Genomic DNA, 27,496 nt, shown 5'->3' on the forward strand with positions numbered 1-27,496 from the left:
ACTACCTCGAGCGGGCGCTCCCGCTGGGACTCTGGCAGCGCTTGACTGAAAATCAGCCTTCGTGGCCCTGTGAAAGACTGAGGTGTCTGTGTGTAAACGTGTCGTCTAGTTGCGGTTCCTAGCCGAGGGAACACTGCCGGCAGGCGGGCGAGGGGGGTCTGTCCGTGGGCCGGACGACAGGGTGGGGACAATGGCAGCGGTCAGCGGCCAGCGGGCAGGCGGGATAAACCGTCTCTTTCCCAGGCAGACAATGAAGTCATTATCCCCGTCTCCCGGGGAGGGCCAGCTCAGCCGGGCCGTTGGGAACCAGTGCCGTCCAAAGAGCCTTTTAGGAATTTAGGAATCTCGCCAGTGCGTAAAAAAAAAAAAGACCCGACTACACCCATTTAATTGTACTCGCACAAAAAAATCCTGTACGATCACGAATTATACAACACTGGTAACAGTTCCTCGAATGCGCGACGTTACTGTTGCAAACAGGAACTGGTTTCAAAGTCTGGAGCTGCCGAGCGAAACGCGAAGCCTCGTCTTCCGTTTCCCCGAGTCCTGCAACGCGACTCCCTCCAGCTGAGGGGCCGGGTCTCCCCGTCTCCTCCTCCGGCACCCGGCGCTAACAGATGGTCTCTGGGCGGTGATGTCAAACGTTTTCAGCTGTTGGCTGCATCCAGCGAGAGAGAGAGAGAGGGAGAAACTGGAGCCGTTTTTTTTCAGTTTGAGAGAATCGCTGAGAAGCCCCAGGGCATCAAAATTCACAGACCAAGAGGGAGGGAGGCGGAGAGGAAAACGACCTGAGAACCATTTGCCCTCTTGCGTTTTTTTTTTCAAACCAGCAACGGCCTGCCGAGAAGAGTTTTTTTTTTTCAAATAACTAGCGAACGCGCAGCGATTTTCAAGTAAATATTTGGCCGTCGGAGAGCCCTTTCTCTGTCGTTTTGTCGTCCGCCGAAGTTGGAGAGAGAGAAAGAGGGGAGTGAAGTCGCAGACTCGCCTTGCTCGGAGAGAAACGGGACGGCGAAGGAAACGAAATCAGTTCCCGAGAGAGAAAACTGCTGAGACATTTCGGAGTTTCAACTGAAAAGTCTACGGATTTCCCCCGTTCGCGGGACTGGATTTGCAGGTATCATTAAGAGGTATTTTTAAAAATTCTTTATGCACTTTCATGTCTGTTTTTTTTTTAAATACACATCAAGGACGATCCTTTCCCGACTAGGAAGATTTCATGTTTAACAGCAGTGAGCGCTATTGAGGGTTTATCGATCTAGATCAGCTTCTATATCAGCTAACTACATCCAGAGGTAAAAAGATACACCGCGCTTGTATGTTTTAACGGAAACACAAGTTGTTAAGCGCACAGTTGTCGCTCGCAGTGTTGTCTAAATCGCCGCTGAGCAGCGAAGAGCTGTTGCAGAAAGTCGCTACGCGAGAGAGTTGCTGCTGTTGTAAAAAGTGCTTGAACACGATGCTCAGTGTTTGAACTCGCGCCCGTGCCATTGTGTGCCCACGATCTCGGCAGTCCTCGCGCAGGGGTAATCCCGAATTAATGGACTGATCCCATCATTGCCCTTAATTTACACATGAAGAGTCACGATCACTGGCTTGTCACTGCTACACCTCCCTAAGCTGGCCGGAACGGGACTGTCGTCTGACGTCTTCATTTTACCTATTTCAAATCCCTAATCCCGTGAATAGGTCTCTTTCAAATGTATTTCTCCCCCCTTGTCTGCAGCTGAACTGCGGTTCAGGGATCCGCAACACTTCAGGGCTGCGACCACAGGGCCATTAATCAAGACTGACGCCCCCCTTTTCTGACTTCTTTCAGTCCGGGCCGATTTGATTCACTCGATTGTGTGCATTTAAACAAGTTGATACAAACGGTGAGAGGCGTACGAGCGATTCTGCAATGAATTCGGAAATGTAAACAGGCCGACGGCTCTTAAAAATCAGCGATCTGAAAGAATCGGTCAGGAGAGCACCCCTCTTCCTCTCGGTGCCCCCAATCCCTGTCTGCTCCCTCCATGACGGGGGTGCCCCCGGATATGTGCACCCCACACTGGTGCAGTGTGGTTAGGGCCCTGGTCCCCATCAGGGGGTGCCTGTTGCCACACAGCTGCTGGGCAGCTCAGAACCTGGCTGGAAACCGGGGGGGCCTCTCTGGCTCATGTGGGTGCCAGGGGCTGATCGAACCAAGGGCTTCTCCGAGAGAGGCCGGGGTATCGGCTGAGACAACGGGGCAGCCAGTCCCCGCCTCCCACAATCCTTTGCAGCCGGAGGGCCAACTGGACATCGGCCCTCGGTGAAGATCGCTGCAGGACGCGGAGCCAGTCGGGAGCCACCGTGGCCCCCAGCGACCCTTCCACCCATCACCCCTGTAGATCCACTCGGGGGGTGGCGTTTCCTGGCGGGTCCTTAGAAAACGAAGAGCAAAGAGCATTCGCACTCCAGCACCCTGTCCTGGGGAATTAGCACCTGGTGGCGAAGCTGGAAAGAGCCGGTTCAGTCTGTATCAGCTGCGAAAGTGTTAATGAAAATAGGTTTTCCACGCGGGTGCGAGATTAGAATTAACAGTGACTGCAGCTGGTGCCCATCACTCAGATCAACACGTTTTTGTCTTCTTTGATGAGTATCTTTCCTTAAACTCTGTCCGGTCCGTGGTGCCGGTCTGGTCCGGGGTCCGTTCGCCTGTCGTGCTCGGCGCCGCACGCCGGCGTGAATCAGCGCCGAATAAACTCCCAGAGAGAACCGGGAGACAAGTGGTGTCGAAGGAGCAGATTTTAGCTAAATGAAGGACCGAGGTTTTCTGAGGGCGCTGAGGCTGTTGTCCGTGACGGTGATCCTCATGAATAAACGCTTCCTCAAGTGGGTTTAGCCCCTAGTCACCCACTTCCTATAACTCATGCAGCGTAATGGCAGTGGTCCCGGGTGCAAATCACATGGATGGAGTCTTACCATGTTCTTTCTAATAAATAATAGAAATGATGTTTACACTTCTTTCAAAGCGCTTTATAGATAACAAGGACTCCCCTCCACCACCTGGGTGATGCAACAGCAGTCAGAGTGAACCAGTACTCTCACCACACACCAGCTATTAGTGGGGAGGAGAACAGAGTGATGAAGCCAGTTCAGAGATGGGGGATTATTAGGAGGCCATGATTGGTAAGGGCCAATGGGATATTAGGCCAGGATGCCGGGGTTACACCCCTACTCTTTTTGAGAAACACCCTGGGGGTCTTAATGACCACAGAGAGTCAGGACCTCGGTTTTATGTCTCATCCAAAGGACGAGGCCTGTTTACAGTATAGTGTCCCCGTCACTATACTGGGGCATTAGGACCGACACAGACCGCAGGGTGAGCGCCCCCTGCTGGCCCCACTAACACCTCTTCCAGCAGCAGCCTCAGCTTTCCCAGGAGGTCTCTTATCCAGGTACTGGCCCGGCTCACACCTGCTGAGCTTCAGTGGGCTGCCAGCTGTGAGTTGCAGGGTGTTGTAGCTGCTGGCATCTCTCCTGGCACGGCCGATAGTGGCGAGCGGGGTTCTGAGACAGCATTGTGCCACGCCCCCTGTCGCAGCGCCTTGCAGTGGGGTGTCTGTCCCTGTGGTCGCGTCCGCAGACTGGCTGCCCACCGGCTGCCCTGTCCTCATCTGCTGTGGACAGGCAGCTCCAGCTCTTGTTGGAGCTTTGCGGTGTCTTGATCACCCTGTTAGAAGCCCTGTAAGGTCTGGATGCTGTCTGGCCTGTCTTGCTCATTCGGCTGCCAGAAGCTCGGCGATGCGTCGATCTTGCCTGGCTGTTTGTCGAGCAGGAAGCCTCAGATCCGTGGCTGGGCCGGCTCTTCCAGGTGCTCTGCCGATGCCGCGGGGCTGACTGGTGCTGGGGCATGTGCCACAGTCCCGCCTTGCGCCACGCTGACCTCGCTGTTCTGTGCTGGCAGGGGGTCCTGCCAGGCCGGGTCCCTGCTCGGCTTCTGGGGCCAGTGGCCCGTTCGAGCGGTAACTGGCGCTTGGCGCTGGGCCACAGTCCTGCCAAGCAGGGCGCAATGAACTTGGCGGCAGTATTGCCAAGTGGGGATTAGAAGACTGATAGACGGCAGCTTGCAGAAGCTAAAAGGGCAAAACCGCTCTCCTGTTGCAGATGGAGCACGCACATACACCAACACTGACACGACACACCCTCGCGTATATATGGACATGAGCACTGGTACAGCACACACACTGAGACACACATACTGTATATACACTGGTACAGCACACACACTCACAGACACACGTATATACACTGGTACAGCACACACACTCAGACACACATACTGTACATACACTGGTACAGCACACACACTCAGACACACATACTGTACATACACTGGTACAGCACACACACTCACAGACACACATATATACACTGGTACAGCACACACACTCAGACACACATACTGTACATACACTGGTACAGCACACACACTCACAGACACACATATATACACTGGTTCAGCACACACACTCAGACACACATACTGTATATACACTGGTACAGCACACACACTCAGACACACATACTGTATATACACTGGTACAGCACACACACTCACAGACACACATATATACACTGGTACAGCAAACGCACTCAGACACACATACTGTATATACACTGGTACAGCACACACACTCACAGACACGCATATATACACTGGTACAGCACACACACTCACAGACACGCATATATACAAGGTTTTTTATTTTTAATTTTTCTAAAAACGATCTATGTTTTTCACTTAAATATTAATGGTTTATAAGATCTTATTAAAGCTGAAAAAAGGTCTGACTTGTTTTGTCCTAAAATCAACAAAAGCTGAAATTTCAATAAGGGTGTGCAGACCTTTGATATACACTGTCACTGCACACACACATACTGTATATATACACTATCACTGCATACATACAGTATATATACACAGAGGCAATGCATACACAAGGAATGATGCTGTGCACATGCACGTTGTCCATCTTGCATTTGTTGTGAAGATGTCCTGTCTTACAGTATCGCACTGTACTTACCGCTGACATCTGTCGCAATGAGCTCGAGCAGCAGGCTGAAAGGATTCTTTTCCACACAGATGCCCAGCTGCTGCAGTGCAGCAGGGTTTGAACCGGAGAGCCCCCTGTGCCTCTGTGCAGGCTGCTGTGTGCACAGCTCACTCTGCTGCTGGGAGGACAAGGGGGTGGGGAGGGTTTCCAGCCTGCAGCCAGCATGTGCAGAGCTCAGAAATCGCGAACACGTTGTGCTGGTTGCACACGAGCACAGCCATCTCTGATCTCTTTTACATGAGTTATTATACCCTTCACTAATGGTTCCCATATTTTCTCCTATTTTTAGTTTTTTTTTTTTCCAGGCATTTTCAGGCCATAGAGATGATCAAATCGGCAAAATTCTCGGTTTGCTCAGGGCATCTGGGTGGGAGTGCTTGCTGTAGAGGTGTAATGATAGCTTATCCCTTCGTTCCAACATGACAAGGCGTCTCAAGTTACCCTGGTCTGCTCTGAGCAGATGGCTACACAGTGCTGTTCCTGGGAAAGTCTGGGGCCCTCGTCCTCCTGTTGTTCTCTGAAGGCGCCTTTTCAGTTTTCTCAGAAATGAAGAGCAGGCAGGCTTGGCATTCCACTGAGCTGGAGCTTCCTACCAGTTTTAACTTCGGTCTTAACGAACAGTAATCGCACCTTTGCTCAAAACAGACAGGCGTGCTGGAAAAGGAGTCCTTAACAAGGAATGGCTGGGAGGCTTGCGTTTCAAAACCTGACGTCCCCCCCCCCGTGTGGGAGAATCGTGGGGTCCAGTCAGTGATATCTGCTCTCGAGTTTTGCTCGCAGATTGGCGTTTATTTGTTGGAACACCTGCGTTGTAGCCGCTGTTTGAAATCGGGGAATATGCAGCCCTGCTTTCTCTCTAGCTGAGCTCAGTTGTTTGCTCTTTCCGTAGACGTGTTAGGACCTCAGATGTGCCAGAGCAATATTTGGATTAGGGTTTAGCAGGATAAGTAATCGATAGGAAGGGAGACATAGTGGATTGAGTTACCTGTGTTATGCGTTGTAAGACTACGGTCTTGAGTGAGAAATGACCTCTTTGAGAGCTGGGGTTGAGATTCAAGTTGTGTGAAGACCTCCTCCCTCCTCTCACCAGGTGGCTCAGTTACTGAGCACCGATCTGGCCCCGCCTGTGACTCCCACCGCCTGCAGATCTCCGCAGCCGGCCTCCGGTCCGTCATGCCGCGCGGGTAGCACTGGGTTTCACTCTGCGCGACACCTGGGCTCCATCCTCCATCGTGGCACAGCATGGCGGTGTGCGCCGAGCCCTGCGACCGCGCTCTCCTCTCCCGCGAGAGAGAGAATACGGAGGGGTGGGGCTCGGGATCCGAGATGGTTGGATCCCCGTTGATCCCTCACTGTTTTTTGGGGGCAGAGTGCTAGACAGGAAGTGACAGCCTGCAGAGAGGAAGCAAAGAGAAAAGATGTCATCTGTAGAGCCACAGGAAAGCGATCAGAAAGGAGAAGCGAGATCTGTAGATTCATCTGTCACCAGGACACTCTTATCCCACAGCACGGGGCTGCCCAGTCCTGATCGACCGGACTGTGCTGGTTAAATTCAATCCTTAACTGAGCTCATCAGACCCCCTTCAGTCATCATTAACTCCTAAAAAGATTCAGGAATTTAATGTGGTTAAGTGGTTTGTAGGATCTAATAATCTGCTGCTGCAATAGTGCACGAAAAGCAACAAACAAATGTAAAGATGAAGTTATGACGTCAGGTGAGGGTAATGGACTGAGAGCTCTGCAGAACTGACAGCAGACACTGGGGACCTGAGGCTCAGGCCTCGGCTTCCCTGGGATTCTGGGAATCTTCACATGTTGAACGCAACTCCTGCTGAAACACCCGCTGGACAAAAGCAGCATGCGGCTGTCGGCGTGTGGGCCTTCGAGCGCCCGGAGTGGGGGTGCAGGTGCCGCTTGTGGAGACGGACCGGTGCTGCAGCAACACGCTGTGGCTCTGATCGGCTCCTCCCCGGTTCTGGAATCCAGATTCCCTTTCAGACTCTCGCTTCCTTGCGCTCCTGTCTTGTCTGTCAAGTCGCTGCCGAGTGACTGGGATTACCGCTTATACTCCGCTAAGCCCTCCTTAACGGGCTCAACCCTCTGGGGTCTTAAGTGGGCGGATTCGGCAGCGATCAGGTCTAATTCCCCAGGCTCCGGCCGAACACGTGCGGCATCGCCGTGCGCGGATCTTTCCCAGCTGGCGGCTCTGTGTCCCTGTAGCCAGCCCGGGAGAGCTCTTCTCCTGGTGCTGTCGGCAGGGGGATTGGGAATGAGGATCTCACCGGCAGCACCTCAAGGCGTGGGGAGGGGCGGTATTACTGGTTAGGAAGCTGTGACCAGTCCCGGTGGGGTTCTGTCAATTGGGTCCTGTTCGGAGAACTCAGCTGGGTCATGATCCGGGCTCCAAGCGTAGCAATCCCAGCACTAAGGTCCAGACAGCGTTCTGGGTCGGTACCTCAGCAGGGTACCGTTACTAGACTCCCTGAAGGCCGACTGGTCGTGAGGAAGGCAGTGGCAGCTCGGTTTACTGGTCAGACTGGGAGCTGTGGTGTGTGAAGTTCTGGATCTGCACCCCAGTTTGCTGACCCCTGGCCAGCTGAGGATGATCACGTAGTCCGCAGGCTGGTTGTGTGCAACAGTCTGGGTTTGGCCAGCGTGCACTTTATTCCTGAAGCGCCCAGCACACTACATCTGGAAGCAGTGAGCTGACAGCTAGTCCAACTGAACAAAGCGGGCCGGGGCTGTGGAACTGTAGCCCGTTCCCCACAGGGCTCTGTCTGAGACGATTCAGTCATTGTGACTGGTAGCTGATCCGTCTCTTTCCTGTGACATTTTTCCGTGCTAATCCGTGATTTCCACAGTCTGTGTGGTCATGTGAAGCAGTGCCTTCGGCCACCAGCCTGTCCGAAAACTTTCCAAACGATACGGCCCTTGGTTGGTTTCGTCGAGCGTCTGTACGTGTTGCTCATCGATAGAGGGTATTTCAGAAGGACCCACTCAGTGGCTTGAATACCTCTTGAACCGGACCGAGGTGGTTCTGGTTCAGTGGGAGGGCGCTCACTCGGGCCCGTGCGTGTGGGTGGCGATGGTCTTGAAGACGGTGGCTCTCTGGGCGGGCCGGTGGAGGGCGCTGGCATGCTGTCGGCATGTGACTGGAAAAGCCCGGCTCTGTGCCACAGCGGCGGTCTCACTACGTCTCCAAGGGAGGGGGTGTAAGGCGCTTGTAGGATCTGGAGCTGAGAAAGGAGCCATTGTGATCCCTGAAAGGGCTCTCAGGAGGAGGGGAGCGGCCCTGCGGTGTAGGAGAGAGAGAAGCAGAGGCTCAGAAGACCTCCTGTGATACTCACCGGCTTTCCTCTGCCGTCCTCTTGCGAACAGGGCCGAGGCGTGGGAGTGAGGTCAGCCCTCGTCAGCAGACTGGGGAAGAACTAGGCTGCGGAGGTGACGCAGTCACTGGGCCTCTTTTTGAGCTGGCGTTCCAGCGCGATGTGTCAGCCTGAAAGGAGAAGTTTCTCCCACTCTGTCCCCGTGTCCCGGTTCCCTTTCTAGCCAGGTACAAGCAAGTCTAGCGAAACCCGCAGGACAGTGGCTACTTCCTCATCCTTCCGCCCCCTTTCTCCCCCTGTCAGACGCTCGTAACCTGTCACTCAGCAGTCTACATATTATTTTGATCAGGATTACAAAGACGTGCTTTTTGACGAGCAAAAAAAAGTTCAGCGTCAGCAACTTTTATAGGTATAAGACCAGCAGTGCTTCTAGTTAACAGTTAGGTTACAGATTTATATATATAAAGGCCTGTTAGTAATGCTCTGATTACAGTTATGCTATATATAAAGATAAAATCCCATCCTTCAATGGTCTCTCACCACCTCAGCACGCCCTCTGGGGCTGGTTTGTGCGAGGGATGCTGCATGTTTATCAAATACACTCTTTGTACCTGACCTGAACAAAACTGTCCTGAGCTCTGAGCAGTTTCAGGTTCACTTTAAAAAAAGTGTACAGGTTTCCTCAGCTCTGTGGGCCCTCTGGTCCAGCAGAGGCACTGTCGCCGTCCTGCAGCCTGATCTCGGGAGCGGAGCAGGGCTGGGCTGGGGAACCTGCGAGGAAGACCGGGTTCGTGCTGGGAGGGGGCTGTGGAACAGTAGGGGGCGCTCTTCCCTTCTGGTCCAGGACGTCCCAATCGGCATCCCAGTACAGCGCCCCAAGACACTGTGCTGTGAAAGAGACCGTTTCATCCGAGCAGTGCTGATTCAGCAGCCAGGTCCTCAGCGTGTTCAAAGTCCCATGGCACTGTGTGAGTGAGTAAGGGTGTCAGGTTCCACTCTGGTCTCGTACGTTCTGGCTTCCCTAAATCTGTACAATTTCTCAACTGCTCCAGTACCAGTACAACTCTAATTTTCCAAGAATCCGGTTAACTTACCAGCATGTCACAGGACTGTGGGAGAAAGCCCATGAGCATACAAACTCCACGCAGGTGGGCATCCCAGTTCCAGGAACGAACCCAGGGCCCGAGCGCTGTGAGACAGCCAAGCTGGCCACTGCACCACAGTGCTGCCCTCCTCTCTAACTGTCCCCCATAATCCAGCTGCTGCGGGGTCTCGCTCCTCCCCTGTCCTGCCGTGAGTCACCCAGTGGGGGGGTAAGGTGGGTCTCCCTCATGACGCTTGAAATGCTTCAGGATCCTTTGAGCTGAAAAGTGCGTCAGGAATACAGGGAATCATAATTGGAAGTTATCCCGAAATGTATGAATCTGTTCCGGTGTGGAAAACGGGATGCAGGGTGTCGGGTGTCCCCCTCTGCAGTGCAGCTGTTTGGGCGGGATCTGACTTGGCAAGTTCAGGCAGCGGCGAGGCAGACCCGAGTTTTAGTTTTGGGAACAGGATTCCGAGATTAAAGCCCCATTAGAAGTCCCAGACCCAGAGAACCGATCCACACGGGGCTGGAGGCATGAGCTGGGCCCCCATCCTGAGGAGGAGCGGACCGTGGGGTGTTGTCCCGCGTGCTAGGAGGGAATGAGATCATGTGGCGCCCAGGCGAGCGACTGGAGAGTAGCTGTGAGTAGGATGAGCAGAAGAGCACTAGAAAGACCTTCCGACTGCTTCTTCCACTTCAGGCAGCAAACCCCAGGGTTTCTTTTACAGATTCTGGAGACGCGCTGTCCCTCGTTAAGGTTTCACAGTGCCCTCTCCTGGATGGTCCTGCAGAGATGGAGACAGAGGTGAGCGTTAGCTAGCTGTGCCACTCCCTCTGAAGCTCTCTCTCGTGTCCGGTCCGTGCCCAGGGCAGACTGCGGACTTGGAGATGGTGTCCACTCCAGAGCCCAGGGCAGACTGCGGTCTTGGAGACAGTGCCCATACCCTTGCCCAGGGCAGACTGTGGTCTTGGAGACAGTGCCCATACCCTTGCCCAGGGCAGACTGCGGTCTTGGAGACAGTGCCCATACCCTTGCCCAGGGCAGACTGCGGTCTTGGAGACAGTGCCCATACCCTTGCCCAGGGCAGACTGCGGTCTTGGAGACAGTGCCCATACCCTTGCCCAGGGCAGACTGCGGTCTTGGAGACAGTGCCCATACCCTTGCCCAGGGCAGACTGCGGTCTTGGAGACAGTGCCCATACCCTTGCCCAGGGCAGACTGCGGTCTTGGAGACAGTGCCCATACCGGTGCCCAGGGCAGACTTGGCCTTGGTGTGAATGGGCTCCAGCAGCTAGGAGACGGAAAGCCTGCTGGTTCATAGAGGATCATCCATTATTTAGGCTGGGCAAGTAAATGCACGTAGATGATTGATGTAGACATAGAATCGATATCGGCTCTGTTAGGGAAAGTTTGATTCCGTTGTGGATTTCCCTGGGTTGATTTCACTTTATGTTGCCAGCTCCTTTCTAAACGCCCGTTCAGTTTCGGAAGAAGATGGCAAATCAGCAGCTGAGCTCCAGCCAGCTCCAAAATGGGGAAGACCAAGCACCCCACCACATCAGTGCTTTACCCGCGAACTGGTTAAGAGGGATAGAAGAGTAGAAGGACAGAAGTTTACAGGGATTAGGATACAATAAACTATACAATTGCAGTTTACAGTAGGATTGACAGCTTGTGTGAAAGTAACACAAGGAGATATGGTAGGATCGGAGTTAGGCAGCCAGTTGGGGAAACCCTAGTCAGCTCCGAGCCCACTGCTTCCCCAGCGCAGCTCGGCCTGGTACGCCGTTTCCAGGCGATTCCTTGTCGCGGTCCTCTAGGGAAATGGCCCAGGCTTGGGCGTGTGACCTCTGACCTCTGGCCTGCAGCCAGAACAGAGGCCTGTGCAGGGTGAGACCCGTGGGGAGAGCCTGGCACCCGTCCCCGTGGGCCCTCACCCTCTGAACTTGAACTTTATTGCCATATGGAACCGGTACCTGTACTGGTACAATGGAAACCTTACTTAGAGAAAGCCTCGCGATTGTTAAAACAAGTGTGAAAACACAAAGTTCATCAAGACAATATACACTCAAACAGTAGACAATGTACAAGTAAACAGGTAAACACTTTGAACGTAAACAATGCAGATGTGTAAACAATGACTGGAGATGTGCAATAAATAAGAGATCATAATGAGGTAGAGGGTGTAGGTGTGGTCCGAGGGGCCTGGATAAATGTGTTCGCCAGTCGCACTGCTTGAGGATAGAAGCTATCGAGCTGATGCTGCTGTTTCGGCCCGGAGGAGTGTCTGCAGCAGGTGTGTGTGCGTGCTGGTGCCAGCATGCTGACCGCTTTGTCGGCGGACTGGGGGAAAGGGGCTGGGGTGCACTGGGGCGAGGGCCGCCGGCTAGCCCAGTCTTGCTGGACGAGAAAGGACAGGAGCACTGCGTGAACCCGGGGCACAGCTCCACTGATGAGCTGGAGGCCAGTTTCGTCCCTGACGGGGCGCACGGCCAGGGCATGGCTCTGTGAGAGCAGTCCTTTGTGCCCCTGTGCGCAGTTTTTGGCAGGTCAGCTGCGCTTCCGAGGAGGTGTTAAAACACTGCTTCTGCAATCCCAGCCCTGAGGCCTGAGGACAGCCTGCGTCCTCTGGCCTTCGTTTCACCTGATCTCTTAATCGCTCCAGCTAACTGAACTGTTGGTCTGGATGAGACATGAGAAATGACCACTAACCTGGACCGTGAACTGGACACGTTACCCTCTTTAAGGAAGTCCATATTGTTTCCTGGAGCTGCTATGGTAACATTTATGTCCTCTGATTATACGCCATTATTCAGTCATCTGCTAAGAGGTGCTTAGAGAGATTGTTGGAAACGACAATTACAGCCGATTTCTGTCCTCCCAGTTTGTCAGCTTTAAGCCCACAGCAGGGTATTGCTGAAACCAAGGCCTGAACGCAGAGAGCAGTTTAGACATCAGCTGCAGAACAAGGCTCAGACGCCTCAGTAATGAAGCCGAACGTGGTTGAGTAAGGAGCAGCCCTTCCTGAAGGGGTGGGGTGGGGCTGGGGGCCTTTGGTGGAAAGAGTCCACTAAGAAGCCTGGCATTTCACTCCGCTCATGAGTAGTTCTGGTGTAGACACGTGTCTCTGTCTTCCTAGCATCAGTGAGGGTCCCAAAGTCATGGTCTCCTCTGTGTCCTCACTTTGTGCTTGGTGACGAAACATTTTTGAAATAACAAGCAGGCTCTAGCTTGCTTATTGACTTTCAGAGCCTCCAATCTCTTCCTGTGCCGTGTGAGCAAAGACTGAAGAGACCGAGTTCCTCCGGCCTGTCCCGTTCAGACTGCTCCGCCGCGTGTCCTTACGCTTGGTTTACGTACAGGTGGGAGAAAAAGGGTTGTGAAGCCTTTGGAAATGACTGTATTGCTGCATAACCTGAAGCAAACCGTTCATTCAAGACCTGCCCAAGCTATATGATTCCAAAGGCGTCTCAAACGTTTTGTCACCACTGTATGACTCTCTGGTCCTAGAGGTCGGCAAGCCAGGTGTGTGAGGTGCTGTTCTGTTTTCCTTCAGAGGACAAATCCTGTGTTTTGGCCTCTGCAGGGCTGACCAGCTGGGCCTGGAGTGCACCTCCTCAGGCTGTAGTGAGGCCCGAGGCTGGCGCTGGAGGCCCTGGGGGTCCCCGGCAGTGTACTGGGAGGTGTGGGGTGTTGAGGATTGGTGCCGGGGCCCTGCTGCGCTTGGAACTTTGTCTCGCTCTCCCTCCCTCGAGGTCTGCGACCCCCACGTGGACCCCAGCTCTCGGGGCCTGATGGGACGAAGGGCGTTAGTCTGGTGGTTTAGTGTGCTGGTTTGTTTACGTTCGTCCGACCAGACCGCGTCACTTCCTAGTTGGGGTTTCGAAATGTTTTTTTTTAATTACGTTCTGTTTATATAATACTTCTAAAATCCCGTGGCCGGCAGAGGAATCCTACTCCGTTGGGCCCCTGAGCAAGGCCCTTAACCCCAACTGCTCCAGGGGCGCCGTACAATGGCTGACCCTGCACTCTGACCCCCAGCTTCTCTCCCTGTCTGTGTGTCTCCTGGAGAGCAAGCTGGGGTATGTGAAAAGACAAATTTCTAATGCAAGAAACTATATATGGCCAATGAAGTGATCTTATCTAATCTTAAAATCTAAACTTTCTTGCCCCACAAAGCAGAAAAGCATTAACTGCTGTACGCGCTGTGTCTCGGTGGAGGTCCAGGTGTCCATCCTCCATGTTCCAGAGCTTGTGGGGTCTTTGCTCATACTGAGTGCGGGATGTGTGTGTTTGCGGAGCCCCGTTCTGTAATGGCGTACAGCAGCCTTCAATCTGGGGTCCCCCCTCCCCCAGTCAGAGCGCCTGCTCACACATGGCTGGTAGTGTTGGCCTGCGGCTGTGGTTTTCAATATCGCTCCTTTAGGAAGTAGTGTGTTTCTTATGTTGGACTTTTGCTCAAGCTGGGGGTCGGGATTGAAAAGGCCACTTTTTTAAAGGAAATTTTCCTCCCAAAAAATCTCAGTAGCAGCATGTTAGTTTGCAAGCCAGGAGAGATCTTGATCCTGTTCTTTCACACAGCTGGACTGATGCAATGCGGAGAGCTAGATACCAGGGGATCTCTTTTTCCGGGTGTAAAAGGGTGTGAATAGGAAAACAAAAGGCTTCGGATACCAGAGGAGTGTCTCCTTCACAGTGCTGCGTCGGCTTGTTCTTAATTCATCCACAGTTTTCTTAACTGTCTGTGAATTTACAAGCTCTCTGTGATTAGCCATTAGCCGCCCTGTTATCCTTTGTCTTTCATCGCAAGGATTGTTAATGGACTTTTCCAGGCTATTTTAGCAGCCTGGTTGAGGTCCAAATATCCGTTTCCCGTTGTCAATCCTGTTTTGCAGCCTCGATGTCCTTGCGTGCTCGGTGGAGCTAATCGCTCCGACAGGGAGGCCGGTACGACCTCTGAATCGCGACGCGTTCTTCCTGCTCCGCTTCCAGTCTAGGAGATCAGGGGAAACCGTGACCTGCAGCCGATGTCACTTCCTCCCTCCTGCAGCCCAGTTTCCTGTTTCGAGGGGGCAGAGGTCACAGGGGTTCCCGACGGCGCTCTGAGAGATCGGATGAGGGGGGTGTCTCCCTGCGGCGGGTGGAAGTCAGTCTGCTGCTTTTGTGTCTGTAGTCTGGCTGGTGAATTAATTAGCGAATGTTTTTAACGGAGACCTGGCTAGAACCTCCTTATAATCCCCATCTCTGAACTGGCTTCATCACTCTGTTCTCCTCCCCACTGATAGATGGTGTGTGGGTACTGGTGCACTATGGCTGCCGCCATATCATCCAGGTGGGGCTGCACACTGGTGGTGGTGGAGGGGTCCCCATTACCTGGAAAGCGCTTTGAGTGGAGTGTCCAGAAAAGTGCTAAATAGGTGTAAGCAATTATTATTATCATAGAACGTCTGTCAGAAAGATACACGCATTGATTCAAACATGAGTGCAAAGGTCCTTCAAAATCTGCCAGAAAATGAGCCAGAGTGCAGGGGAGCTTATTCCCAAGCAGAGCATCCTGTCTAGAGCAGAGGTCAGTACCCACATAGTAGAGTCGAGGAGTTTTCTGCCATATGCGCATGTACATTGGAATTCTTATTGGAGCTGATCTCTCGGGACATACACAGTACAGCAGACAACCACACACAATGCAGAGAGTGCATTACAAGCATAATAAATAAATCAGCCAGAACAATAAACGTGTTGTGGAGAACAATAAATATGTGGTAGTGGGGAAAAAAACATGACAGACCATGCAAGTGCCTAGTGCAGACATGCATTGCAGTTCGCTGTTAAGGATGCGTTCTGCAGCTGGGTAGAAACGTGCCGATCTTCCTCTCTGCTCCCAGGCGTCTGTGAGAGGGTGGCGGCTCAGATGGGGACGTGATGGTTTGAATGAGGCGCAGGCAGGTGAGATGCCGGACAGCTGAGCCGTGTCCTGACATGACTTTCCCTGCCTGCTGCTGGGACCTTAATGGGGGCCACTTGGTGGGTGTTCAGCGGGGTACCAACATGACCGAACAAGAAAAGGAAGCCTCAGCACGGCAGATCTGGTTACCCTGAAACTTGTGGGCACAGTGCCAGTCGTTGGCGGCCCTTGGCGTGAGAGAGCCCGTTAGCAGCTGGGGGGTAAACTTAGAGTCCAGCTGTCTCGGCCTCTCCCACCATTCGCCTCTGGAATCTCCCTTAATTACACACGCCCAAACGAGCAGCCGCAGCCCAGGGCAGGGTCTCCCCCTCTGTCTTCAGGAGCAAGTGTTTCCACTGGTTTTTTGCTCCATTTGTTCTTTATGAAACTTGCAATTTTTCCTTTGGTGGAAAGAGTCCACTAAGAAGCCTGGCATTTTACTCCGCTCGTGAGTAGTTCTGGTGAGACGCATGTCTTTGTCTTCCTAGGATCAGTGAGGGTCCCGAAGTCATGATCTGCTCTGTGTCCTCGCTTTGTGCTTGGTGCCGAAACATTTTTGAAATAACAAGCAGGCTCTAGCTTGCTTATTGACTTTCAGAGCCTCCAATCTCTTCCTGTGCCGTGTGAGCAAAGACTGAAGAGACCGAGTTCCTCCGGCCTGTCCCGTTCAGACTGCTCTGCTGCGTGTCCTTACGCTTGGTTTCCGTACAGGTGTGAGAAAAAGGGTTGTGAAGCCTTTGGAAATGACTGTATTGCTGCATAACCTGAAGCAAACCGTTCATTCAAGACCTGCCCAAGCTATATGATTCCAAAGGCGTCTCAAACGTTTTGTCACCACTGTATGACTCTCTGGTCCTAGAGGTCGGCAAGCCAGGTGTGTGAGGTGCTGTTCTGTTTTCCCTCAGAGGACAGATCCTGTGTTTTGGCCTCTGCAGGGCTGACCAGCTGGGCCTGGAGTGCACCTCCTCAGGCTGTAGCCCCTGAACGATGTTTCTCGTTGTCTTCGTTGTGTGGATGCGCTCCTCCTGTTCAGCTTCTGCGTGGTCTTCTCAGACACGCTCCCTACCTGGCAGGGGAGCACAGGCAACGTTTCCTCCAGGCGGGAGGGAGATGTCGGGGGGGGTTGAAAACTGGGCTACGTCCCCCTGTAGGGGGGGGGGCTCTTACTGAGCAGGGCATTCCTTTCAGCTGGTCCCCAATCTGTGAAGCAGCCCCACCCCCTCTCGCTGCAATGGCAGAGGTGCCCGCATCAGCTCTCTGACCACTCCTCCCACCACCCACCCAGCGCGACACGGCGTGGCCCCGTTTACCCAGCACACACTGCACTTGTGCCAACAGGAGGTCGTGGCCTGTCTGCAGAGCCTTTGTATGGTCCATAAAGGCTCCATTCTCCTGCCGCCAGCACAGCCGGCCATTGTGTCCGAGGAGAAGGTGGGGGGGGGGGTTCGAGTGCACTCTGCAGGCACGTCCGCCAAGTAGCACTCCAGGAGTCTCCGATTGGCCTGTCCCTTCCACAGCGCCTGTTGGATCCAGGCCCTCGTACGGGATACATGGGATAAAGAGATCCGCGGAAGGGAGAGAGAATGCTGTGCACATCCAGCTGACAAGTGGAAAACTAAATCAATATGCAGCTCTGCTAGCCTGTATCCAGCACATCTATGGTCACAATGTTTGGCATCGCTGTAGCATTGTAAATTATGAAAAACACATGGCCATAACTTTGTGTTCCGAGCACATCATGCACACTGAACACTGTGCTCCTCCTTTTCTGAGCAGCGATGGCTCAGAGATACTGTCCCACGTACTGGAGAGTAAATCATATCAGGCTTGTGTATAATTTCTGCCTAAGTGCCTCTCTGTCTAATGACTCCTTACAGCAGACTGCTGACACACTCATGCTTTGGATCCTACTGTGTGCTTTTATCGTCTTGCCTTCAGATGAGTGTTTCATATCCCCGTTTTAAAACAAATGACTCAATTTTCAGGTCCCAGGGCTGAGCAAACCAGACTTTTTTTTGTCCAAGGAGAGAGGGGTGAGACACAAGTGGCAGAGGACTCCTCGGAGAGAGAGAGAGAGAGGGAAAGAGAGAGCGAGCGCAGAATACTTTCCAATCTGCTCTCATTCTTTCCACCTCAAGTCATGTGCAAAACCTCCCCCTTCTCCCTCGCCGGGAGGGGTGGGTGAGGGCCCGAGGTCGGCTCGTTCTCCGCCGGCGTGCGGAATCGGATCAGGGCCGGCGTGGACGCCTTCCAGAAAGTGGGAGCTCCCACCCCTGCCTCTGTTTCCAATGAGCTTAAAGAGGGGGAGACCCCGTTTTCCCTTAAACTTGACCCTCCCAGAACAGAGGGAAAGCAGGATGCTTCTATTCGTCTTTGCCCTTTGGGAACATGAATCTAGGATTACGTGGGTGAGAAGCAGTGGAAGAAACACCGTGTTTCAGCTGTGCTGTCTCCAGTTGCGTCTTTACACACTGTACACTGACAGAGTTTCAGATTTTTAATCTGGATTCCTCCCGATCAGGGTGTGAACACGCTTTCCTGACTGGGATCCCTGTCTCTTGGGTAAGCCGGGGTCCTGCTCGTGAGGGTTGAAGAGGCCGTGGTTGTGTGTTCAGAGACATGCCAGTCCGATTCTCTGGCTGAAGTCCAGTCCGGGCTTTCTCAGCCACCCTCCTGCTCCTCCTGTCGCGATGGGCTCAGCAATCCTCTCTTCACCTGCTGCGCTACTAGTGAAGGACTAGAGACTTGAAGGACGTTAGAACAGTTACACACCAGAGGAGGCCAAACAGAACATCGAGCCTGCTTGGTAGTTAATCGACCCAAGAAGCTCATGCAGCTGTTCTTAAAAGAAACCCTCAGAAAGGTTTGAAGGCAATAACTTGAAAGTATTTTATCATCTTGAGCTGGCTGCGGGAACAGCTTCTTGTCTCCGACCCAGAATTGGAAAAACAAGCTTTTCCACAGCAATGCGGCAAACCAAAACTGGGCTACAGTTACATCTCTTCTGGGTCCGTATTTGAGCGACAGAACAGGTTACTGAATTTGACAGCCGTTTACTATGGAAAGCTTGGTCTGCGGTCCCCTGCGCTATCTGAGCAGGTGTGTGTCTGGCTCGCTGGCAGTGCCCTGACGGGTCTTCTGTCTGTGAAGCCCGGCCCTCCTCCACAGCTGCGCCCCCTGCTGGGCGTGACCAGCGGGGCATTTTGTATCCTCAGTGCGAGAGCTGCATGCTGCTGGAGAGTCTTCTGTAGAAACTGTGCAGGGATCTTCATAGGTGACGGGGACTGTGGGAATGAAACACACGAAATGCAACCCCCCTACACACCTGACACACACACACACACACTTGCATTCTGTTCTGGGGACCTGATGAGACTCATTCAGTGTTTTACTGCTCCAAACTCCACTCACACAATTCGTACAAGGTACAATAGGTCCATAACATGTTTTTGCCAATTTTAGTTTGAAGAGAAGATGCTGATTTCCACTGTGGACGGTCCGTCTTTGCATTGATGTTTTCTCAAAACTGGCGCCCGCAGTGGTGGGCTCAGCGCGTGCGCACACACACACACACACACACACGTCCTGTCTCTCGGAGTCGCACCTCCCTGAGTGGGTGAGCTGTGAGCCCCCTGGGGGAGGTGGGGGGGTCGGGTTCACCACCGCCCGCGGCTCTGCCAGATCTCTCCAGGAGCTGTTCAGGGCCCTGGGGCTGCTGCCTGGCACGGCCAGTGCCCATCTGAGCAGGGCCATTGGCAGAGAGCTCGGACTGGCATATAAAATAAGGCGGGAAAAGAAACTGCAAATCTTGCAAACATACTTTTTTTCCAGTCTGTGAAAGGGAGGTCCCCACAGAGCCTTGTGCCAGCACTGCTGGACCAGTCTGGTGATGGGCAGAGCCTGGCACGTCCTGTACTTGACATCAGGCTGTCCCTTTGCTATTGTCTCAAGTAGGACTGAGGAGCAGTGTTACTCCTGGAGAGGCAGTGAAGTATTGTTACACAGTCAGAAAAGATGCTACCAGCCCACCAGCCCTCGAAATCCCATCAGCTCAGCTGGCTGCAGTCCTGTGTTTCAGGGTGTAGCAGTGTGGGTGGCAGTGTGTGGCACGCACTGGGGGGTTCCCACTGCGCAGACTGAAGAGGTCACGCTGCCGAGTGAAACGGGAAACCTCTCGTCTCTCTCTCTCTGCAGACACAGGCGCGCGCCGATGGATACTTTCTCCTGACCGTCCAGTGCCTTCCTCCCCTGCTCTGAGCCCCCCTCAGCGATGACCTCCGACCCCTCTCACCTGGGCCCCGGCAGGGCGGGGCTGGGCGTGGTGGAAGTGGACGCCTGTGACCTGGAATTAGACCGGAAATACGAGGTCATCCCCGCTGTCATCTGCGCCATGTGCTGCCTGTTCGGCATCATCTACTGCTTCTTCGGTAAGACGAGCGTCCCTGCCGGGTGTGGTCTGCCCGTGTGATTAAGCTCGAATCAGCCTGGAGCGCAAGTCGTAAGCAAATGTGCTCAGCACCAGTCTGCAGAAAGGGGAGATTATAGCCTGCTTATTATGCATTACCCATTTTCAGTAATGCAGCTAATTTGATTTGATCCCTGAGGTTAAAGAAAGTCATCATAGCCTCTTTCTTCATGATCAATGCAGTGGTTTCATGGAGCCTGCTGTATCGCCAGTGCTGGTGTCTATAATGTTAATGTGGGCAGGAGTCCAAGTCTAGGACTATTGCTGACAACTGCTGGCACAGGACTGCAGAGCTAACTTTATCAGACCCACTTAAAAAGTCTGCCTGCTTACTTTATAGTTGATCCCAAGCCGCAGCCCAAAAGCCTACTAACACTCTGGTTCATGGACTGGTTTGCTTGAGCAGAGTGGTCAATTAGGCCAGGGGCTGGAAGCAGGGTACCAGAGAGAAAAGGACCACTTTTTACTCCTGTAAAATCAACACACTCTTGCGCTGTGGAGCTGAGTTCTTCTCTTGGAGACCTGATGTCTCCAGCTGCTCTCGGGGGAAAGCAGACTTCACAAACCCACGCTCAGCAGGGTTGTTGATAACCCAGGCAGGAACTTCCCTAAGGGCAGGAGGAAAAAACATCTGTCGAATACGATCCTGCATTTGCGAGCGTGGGTCATTTTTCAACAGAACAGCAGTGAGCTTGTAAGAAAGCTTACGTATGCTGCTTTTCACCCAAAATTGCAAGGGGGGTATTCTGTTACTGGAGTAGAGTCTCTGCTGCCACCTTGTGAGCAACATCCCTTACTGCACCCCCTTAGCTTCTAGGCAAGATTGTGGAATATTTAAGTAATAATAATAATTATAATAATAATAATAATTCCTTACACTTATATAGCACTTTTCTGGACACTCCACTCAAAGCGCTTTACAGGTAATGGGGATCCCCTACACCACCACCAGTGTGCAGCCCCACCTGGGTGATGCAATGGCAGCCATAGTGTGGCAGAACGCTCCCCACACACCAGCTCTCAGTGGAGAGGAGAACAGAGTGATGAAACCAGTTCATAGATGGGGATTATTAGGAGGCCATGATTGATAAAGGCCGATGGGAAATTTGGCCAGGACGCCGGGGTTACACCCCTACTCTTTTCGAGAAGAACCCTGGGATTTTTAATGACCACAGAGAATCAGGACCTCGGTTTTACGTCTCATCCGAAGGACAGCGCCTGTTTACAGTATAGTGTCCCCTTCACTATACTGGGGCATTAGGACCCACATGAGACGCAGGGTGAGCGCCCCCTGCTGGCCCCACTAACACCTCTTCCAGCAGCAACCTTAGTTTTTCCCAGGAGGTCTCTCATCCAGGTACTGACCAGGCTCACACCTGCTTAGCTTCAGTGGGGCTGCCTGTTGTGAGTTGCAGGGTGATATGGCTGCTAAGTAGAAGTGGGGAGCTGGGTCAGCCACAAAGGTTGCAAAAGAACAAGTGAAGGTTAATTCCATGCTGAAAGGAAAAGAAAAGGTGTGAAGGTTTCATAGATTGAACATTCTCTTTTCTTTTCCTTTTAGCATGGAATAGAACTTTACCTGAATATTTACATTTGTCTAGGCAAGATTTGTGTTAGAAAATGTATCTTCACATGCTCACCTATCTCCAGAATCTCACACGTGTTCCCTGTCCATCACTGAGTCCTGCTCTTGTTGGACCTCGGCTGCACCTCAGATCAGTAACCCCACCTCTGTTCTCGGTGTCCTCTCTGTTCAACACTGAAAAGGTTCAGTTCTTTCATTAGTAGGATATTCCTTGAAGTCCCAGAATGCACCTGGTTGCTCTTCTCTGGACTGATAGCACAGCCGCAATAACATTTGTTAGTTTACTGCTCAGTGAGAGAAATGTTCCATGGAATATTGCTTACTGATCTCTTGCAAGACACTGGTGTGACTTGATTGCACCAACCCTTGGGTCAGTCAGTTCATTGCTCAGGTCCCAGATGGACTGTGTATGTAGCAGTGTTCTAGATATATTATTGCTCAGGCCCCTGAGATACAGCTTGTGTGTCTGGCTGTGGGGGTCATTGTTCAGGCCCCTGAGAGAATGTGTGTATCTGTGTTTTGGTTCCTGATGGGTCGTTGCTCAGGCTCTGGAAAGACTGTGTGTGTATCTGTGTTTAGGTGCCTGATGGGTCATTGCTCAGACTCTGGACAGACTGTGTGTGTGTATCTGGGGGTGTGTGTGTGATGGGTCATTGCTCAGGCCCCTGGGTGGGGGTGTGTGTGTGTGTGTATTAAGGTGCCTGATGGGTCATTGCTCACGCTCTGGAGAGACTGTGTGTGTGTGTATCTGGGGGTGTGTGTGTGATGGGTCATTGCTCAGGCCTTTGAGAGACTTTGTATGTGGCAGTAGGGGTGTGTCTGATGTGTTATTGGTCAGGCCCCTGAGAGACTGTGTGGCTGATGGGTCATTGCTCAGGCCCCTGAGAAACTGTGTGTGTGTATCTGTGGGGGGTGGCTGATGGGTCATTGCTCAGGCCCCTGAGAAACTGTGTGTGTGTATCTGTGGGGGGTGGCTGATGGGTCATTGCTCAGGCCCCTGAGAGACCGTGCCCGAAAGCCCACAGAGGTGTGTCTGATGCGTGAATCTCTCTCCAGGGTACCGCTGCTTCAAGGCTGTGATGTTCCTGTCAGGGCTGATGTTCGGCTCCGTCATCATCTTCCTTCTGTGCCACAAGGAGAGGGTGCTGGACACCCAGCTGAGCGTGGAGGCCAGCGCGGGCATTGGCCTGGGCATCGGGGTGCTGTGCGGCCTGGTCACCATGCTGGTGCGCAGTGTGGGCCTCTTCATGACCGGCCTGCTGCTGGGGCTGCTGGTTGCTCTTGCCGCCCTAGTGGCGGCCAACCAGTTCTACAACCCGGGCACGGTGTGGGTCCCCCTGGGCACGCTGCTAGGGGCGGGCATGCTGTTCGCCGTGCTGACCCTGCAGTGGCAGAAGCTGTTCACCATGCTGTCGACCGCGGTGTTCGGGGCGGCCATCATGACGGTGTGCGTGGATTACTTCATCGAGATGCTGGCGCTGGTGGTCTACGTCTACGACCACGTGCGCCTGGTGGCCTCACCCCCCCTCTGCTGGTACAGCTGGGTCATCATGGGCGTCTGGCCGGCGCTGAGCATGCTGGGAGTGCTGGTGCAGTGGAAGCTGACAGCCGAGGGATTCTCTCACACAGAAGGTGATGAGTTTTATTGTTGTTGTTGCCTGTGTTGCTGGTTTTGCTTTTTCCTTATTTTGTCCCCTTCTGCCTGTGCTCTCAAGCGAGTTGGGGAGACTGGAGGGCAGATCCCTCCCATCCAGGCTCATCTTCATTTCAGCTTCATGGGCTGATTTCATAGGCCCAGATCGCCACTGGTCCTGGACGTGTGAACCTAAATTAACTGCTCTGGACTGAACCAGTCCCTGGTGTGGTTGTAGTCCAGTCTAGGACTTGTCCAGGATTGGTTATAATCAGGGTTTGTGAAAGTACTGCAATGCACCCCTTTCAGCATAGGAGCAGTATTGCCGCTGTTACTGCTAAGAGCTGCAGGCGTTCATACTCATTAATCAGGATTTTGGCAGATTGAATTAATTTTCATCTGAAAAGAAAAGCAAGGACTCCTTTGCACCTGCCTGAATGTTGAGTCTCTTTGCTGTGCCCCGAACAAGCGCACAGCTCCTTAATTGAAATGGCAGTGGCCCCCCTGAGAGCAGCAGGTGGTGTAGAGCCGGGGCCCTGGGTGCAGTTCCAGACCTGGGGTGCTGTCTGTGTGGAGTTTGCATGTTCTCCCCGTGTCCTTGTGGGTTTACTGCCACAGTTCATTGTCTTCTGGGAAAACTGGCCCTGGTGTGGGCATTGTGTGCCCGTGTCACCCCTGCAATGGACTGGTGTCCTGCCCAGGGTGTACCCCGCCTTGTGCCCGTTGCTTGCTGGGATAGGCTCCGGCTCCCCTACGACCCTGTCCCGGGGCAAGCGGTCAGAAAATGGACGACTGGTCCCCTTGTTGGCGTCGGGGGTGGCTCCCAGGGTGAGCTGGCGAGCCGGGAGTGACCGCTGTGCCCTGTGCCCTCTGTGCCCTCAGTCATCATCAGCCGGCGGCAGAAGCGCGTCCAGCTGATGAAGATCCGGCAGCGAGAGGCCAAGAGGCGGCAGCAGAGCGGGACACAGGAGGGCACCTACCGCCGCAAGCCCACGCCCGTCAGACGATACGCCGGGGACGTGCTGGCGCCGGTGAGGCCCTCCGTGCGTGTGAGTCACCACCGTTACGCGGGCGGGCGGGCGGCGCGGGCAGGCGAGGAGCGCGGGGCATTCCCGCCAGCCCGGGGTGGAGATCCAGCTCCCGGATTAGAGGCCTCTACGGGCCGACCCGGACCCGGGCATCAGATTTGAAGAGCGCCACGCAGCTGGCGGGTCAGGTCGGGTTTGATTTCCTGTGGCACCCATGGAGACCCCTACTCTGGTCACGAGCAGGTGATCCCTGCAGGGCTACCGCGAGCCCTAGCGATCAGTGCAGAACCAGTATCTGTGACACTCGGATCAGCCACCTGCACTCCGGGTTGGAAAGGTTTTGCGGAAGTGACAGAGGAGATGGGGATGAAGAGTCTGATTCATTGAATTGAAGACTGTCTCTTGATGGGCACGAGTTGTTTTAGGGTGGTGCAGACTGAGCTGGATGAGTGCAGCCGGGAGAGAAGCGCGCACTCACCCTGCCCTCTCCCTCTCACAGAGCTATCTCCAGAGCCTGCGGGACCGCCAGATGGGCACGGGCACCTCCCTCAGCAGCCTGGGCACCATCAACCACACCCTGGTGGACTTCGACTACGACACCGGCTCCACGGTGCCCCTGACCGCTACCACCCCCGTCGTGCAGGTGTGAGAAGGACCGGCGCTGCCCCCCGGACGAACACATGCCCCCCCCAGCCAGCCTTCCCTGCCTGACGCGTCTGCAGCCCCTGGGCTGGGAGCCACGTGTGAGAGGCCTGAGCGGCTTTGCACACTGGTTCTGCTGGAGAGCTGGTCTGCCCCTTGCTGCCCCAGCCGGGGCAGGGGAGGGTAGTGTAGCGAGCTGCTGGACTCGAGTGGGTACCTCCTCCGTGAGCAGATACACCTTGCTGTGTCCAGCGCTTTATGAACGTCAACGTATTTAAAAGGCGCTATATTGAATAAAGCCATATTGAGACCTCCTCGGAATGAGCTGCCCCTTGCCTCTGCTGTTTCCCTCCCGGCTGAGGGTGAGCCTGGGTACGAGTTGTGCAACGCCGAGCGCCTTCTGTCCACTGGGTCCGGCTCTGGACTGGACCTGCTCCCGGTTCAGAACGAGCCCTGCAGCCGCAGCTCCAGTACAGACTGTCTACCTTGAGAGCAGCGAGAAACAAGGTGCCTTCAGTCTGGTTTCACTCAGCCCATAAAGAGGTCGGGTGCGACTACTTAACCTAAGAAACGGACCCAGGATTTTGAGGGCTGGTTCCATGATCTAAAAACTCGCAGCTCTTTCAGTTCAAACGTTACTGCAGGGCTCCGTCTGTCAGAGAACACCTGTAACACTGCAGCCTTGTAGAGCCCAGTAAAAGCCACAGTCAGAGAGCTGAGGCTCTCCAGTCCTCCCAGGTGTGGGAGGTCTAATGAGTCTGTGCTGTATTGTACCGCTGAAGGTGATATAGCTGGGTAGAGCCTTCTTGGCACGTCTGCCTTCTCCAGAAAACACTTGAATCCTCAAGAGGACTGCCATCTCTTCCTCCCTCGTGCCCCATAACGCTGTAATAATCACACCTGTAGGTTAACTAAACTGAGGACTATTTCCTGGGTGTGGCCCGTATTGAATCGCACACCACTGTAGGTCAAAGACAAAGTGACGGCAGGCCGGCGGTGTGCTCTGGGAGACCAGTGGCTCACGGGAGACGGAATCAGCCCCAGCGGGTTATAGAGGCTGACACTGACAAGGGGCTGACCTGAGTGAAGAAAGGTGTGCCCCTGAAAGAATAAAACACAGCTTTATTGAGGCGCTCTCCCGGGACAGCTCAGACCGTCACCCTGGGAGGAAAGGGGACCCGGCCTGGGACGCTGGCAGCGTGAGCACAGGCCGAGGATGAAGGAAACGGGGCTCATCTGCTCCAGCCTGGACTGGGCTGGTGGGGGTCCTGCTGTCGTCTGTGGGCTTGGGGGGTTGGGGGTGCTGGGGTCCTGTAACATTGCCACTAGAACCAGTGCCTTGAAATGAAAAGGTTCACCTGAACCTCCGAGACAAGAAGCCGGTGCACAATCTGGATGAAGGAGAACTGTCACACGTTTGAGAGCAGAAGATTGTTTCAAATGAAGTTTGTGTATTTTATCAATGCGCTGTCTTCAGCACTCTGTGTAACAGATAAAGACTTTGTATTTGGGAAGGGTGGGGAGATCGGGGGGGAGTTCATGAAGTACTTATTTAATACTAATTTAAATTTTTGGTTCCCCTCGAATAGCAAGGTAACCTGTAACTAACGTTCAGTAGACGATTGCAGTGCTAATAATTCCCTCGCTGAAAAGAGGCATGTTGGAGCTTTTGTTTTTGTGTTTACGCTCTACCGAAACTCAAGGTTTTGTAAATGAGATGTACAGAAATGTGAATAGGAAAAGAGCTGATGAATGAATAGAATAAAATCTTGAGGCTTCATTGTTTCAGGAACAGAAAGGCCTCTTTCTTCCCCTCCGCAAGCTCGCCAGGCGTTGCCTAGCAACAGTTCCTGCCAGGCCTGGTGCTGACCGCGGGTCGCCAGGGGAACCCAGGCTGGGGCAGGTCAGCTCCTTCCCCTCCCGTGGCCAGGCCCAGCAGAACCGGACCTGCTGCGAGACTGCGCCTGGCTGCCGTTCTGTTAGGGCTGCCAGGGCTCTTTCTTTACTTCAGCGTGCTTTTCCATGAAGCTCAGAGCGTTTTTTTAGAATCAAGTTTCATTTCAATTTGCCAGCAGCCATATCACCCTGCAGCTCAAAACTGTCAACCCCACTGCAGCTCAGCAGCGTGAGCCTGGCCAGAACCTGGATGGGAGACCTCCTGGGAAAAACTAAGGTTGCTGCTGAAAGAGGTGTTAGTGGGGCCAGCAGGGGGCGCTCACCCTGCAGTCTGTGTGGGTCCTAATGCCCCGGTATAGTGACGGGAACACTTTACTAAAAAAAAGGTGCCGTCCTTCGCATGAGATGTAAAACTGTGGTCCTGACTCTCTGTGGTCATTAGAAATCTCAACCCATTTCATGAAAAGAGTAGTAGTCTTGCCCCGGTGTCCTGGCCAAATTTCCCCCTGGCATTTTTAAATTAAGCGCCTCCTAATAATCCTCATCTATGAACTGGCTTCATCACTCTGTTCTCTGTGTAAAGTGCTTTCTTGAGTCCAGCTCTGAAACAGCGTTCACATACCTGTAGAGAAAAGCCAAGTCATACAGTGGATTCCGAACACACGCTTTTTAAAAGTTTTTTTATTAGTTATATTATCAAAAGTGAAAAGGTCTGGTTTCCAGAGAAAACAAAAATCCTTACTTGGCAATTATCCAGTAACTGCTACCCTGGGATTGATGACATCATCGCCCATTTGCTACTGCCATCA

General features: G+C 53.4%; 1 protein-coding gene across 3 annotated transcripts; it reads left to right on the forward strand.

The window, feature by feature from the left end:
* LOC102688768 (transmembrane protein 198-like) lies at positions 1–26,569 on the forward strand. Of its 3 annotated transcripts, none has more exons than XM_015344357.2 (5): positions 1–1,117; positions 19,633–19,865; positions 22,545–23,120; positions 24,004–24,170; positions 24,649–26,569. In XM_015344357.2, the coding sequence occupies exons 2-5, from the start codon at positions 19,709–19,711 to the stop codon at positions 24,796–24,798; spliced, it is 1,050 nt and encodes a 349-aa protein (XP_015199843.1). In that variant the 5' UTR covers positions 1–1,117; positions 19,633–19,708; the 3' UTR covers positions 24,799–26,569. The 3 variants fall into 3 exon arrangements, with proteins under 3 accessions (XP_015199843.1, XP_015199842.1, XP_006629381.1); XM_015344356.2 differs by having other exon boundaries at positions 2–1,130; XM_006629318.3 differs by having other exon boundaries at positions 3–1,130; positions 24,004–24,152.
* Positions 26,570–27,496: the final 927 nt, after the last annotated feature.

This window comes from Lepisosteus oculatus, chromosome 1, assembly GCF_040954835.1.
Source record: "Lepisosteus oculatus isolate fLepOcu1 chromosome 1, fLepOcu1.hap2, whole genome shotgun sequence".
NCBI lineage: Eukaryota > Metazoa > Chordata > Actinopteri > Semionotiformes > Lepisosteidae > Lepisosteus > Lepisosteus oculatus.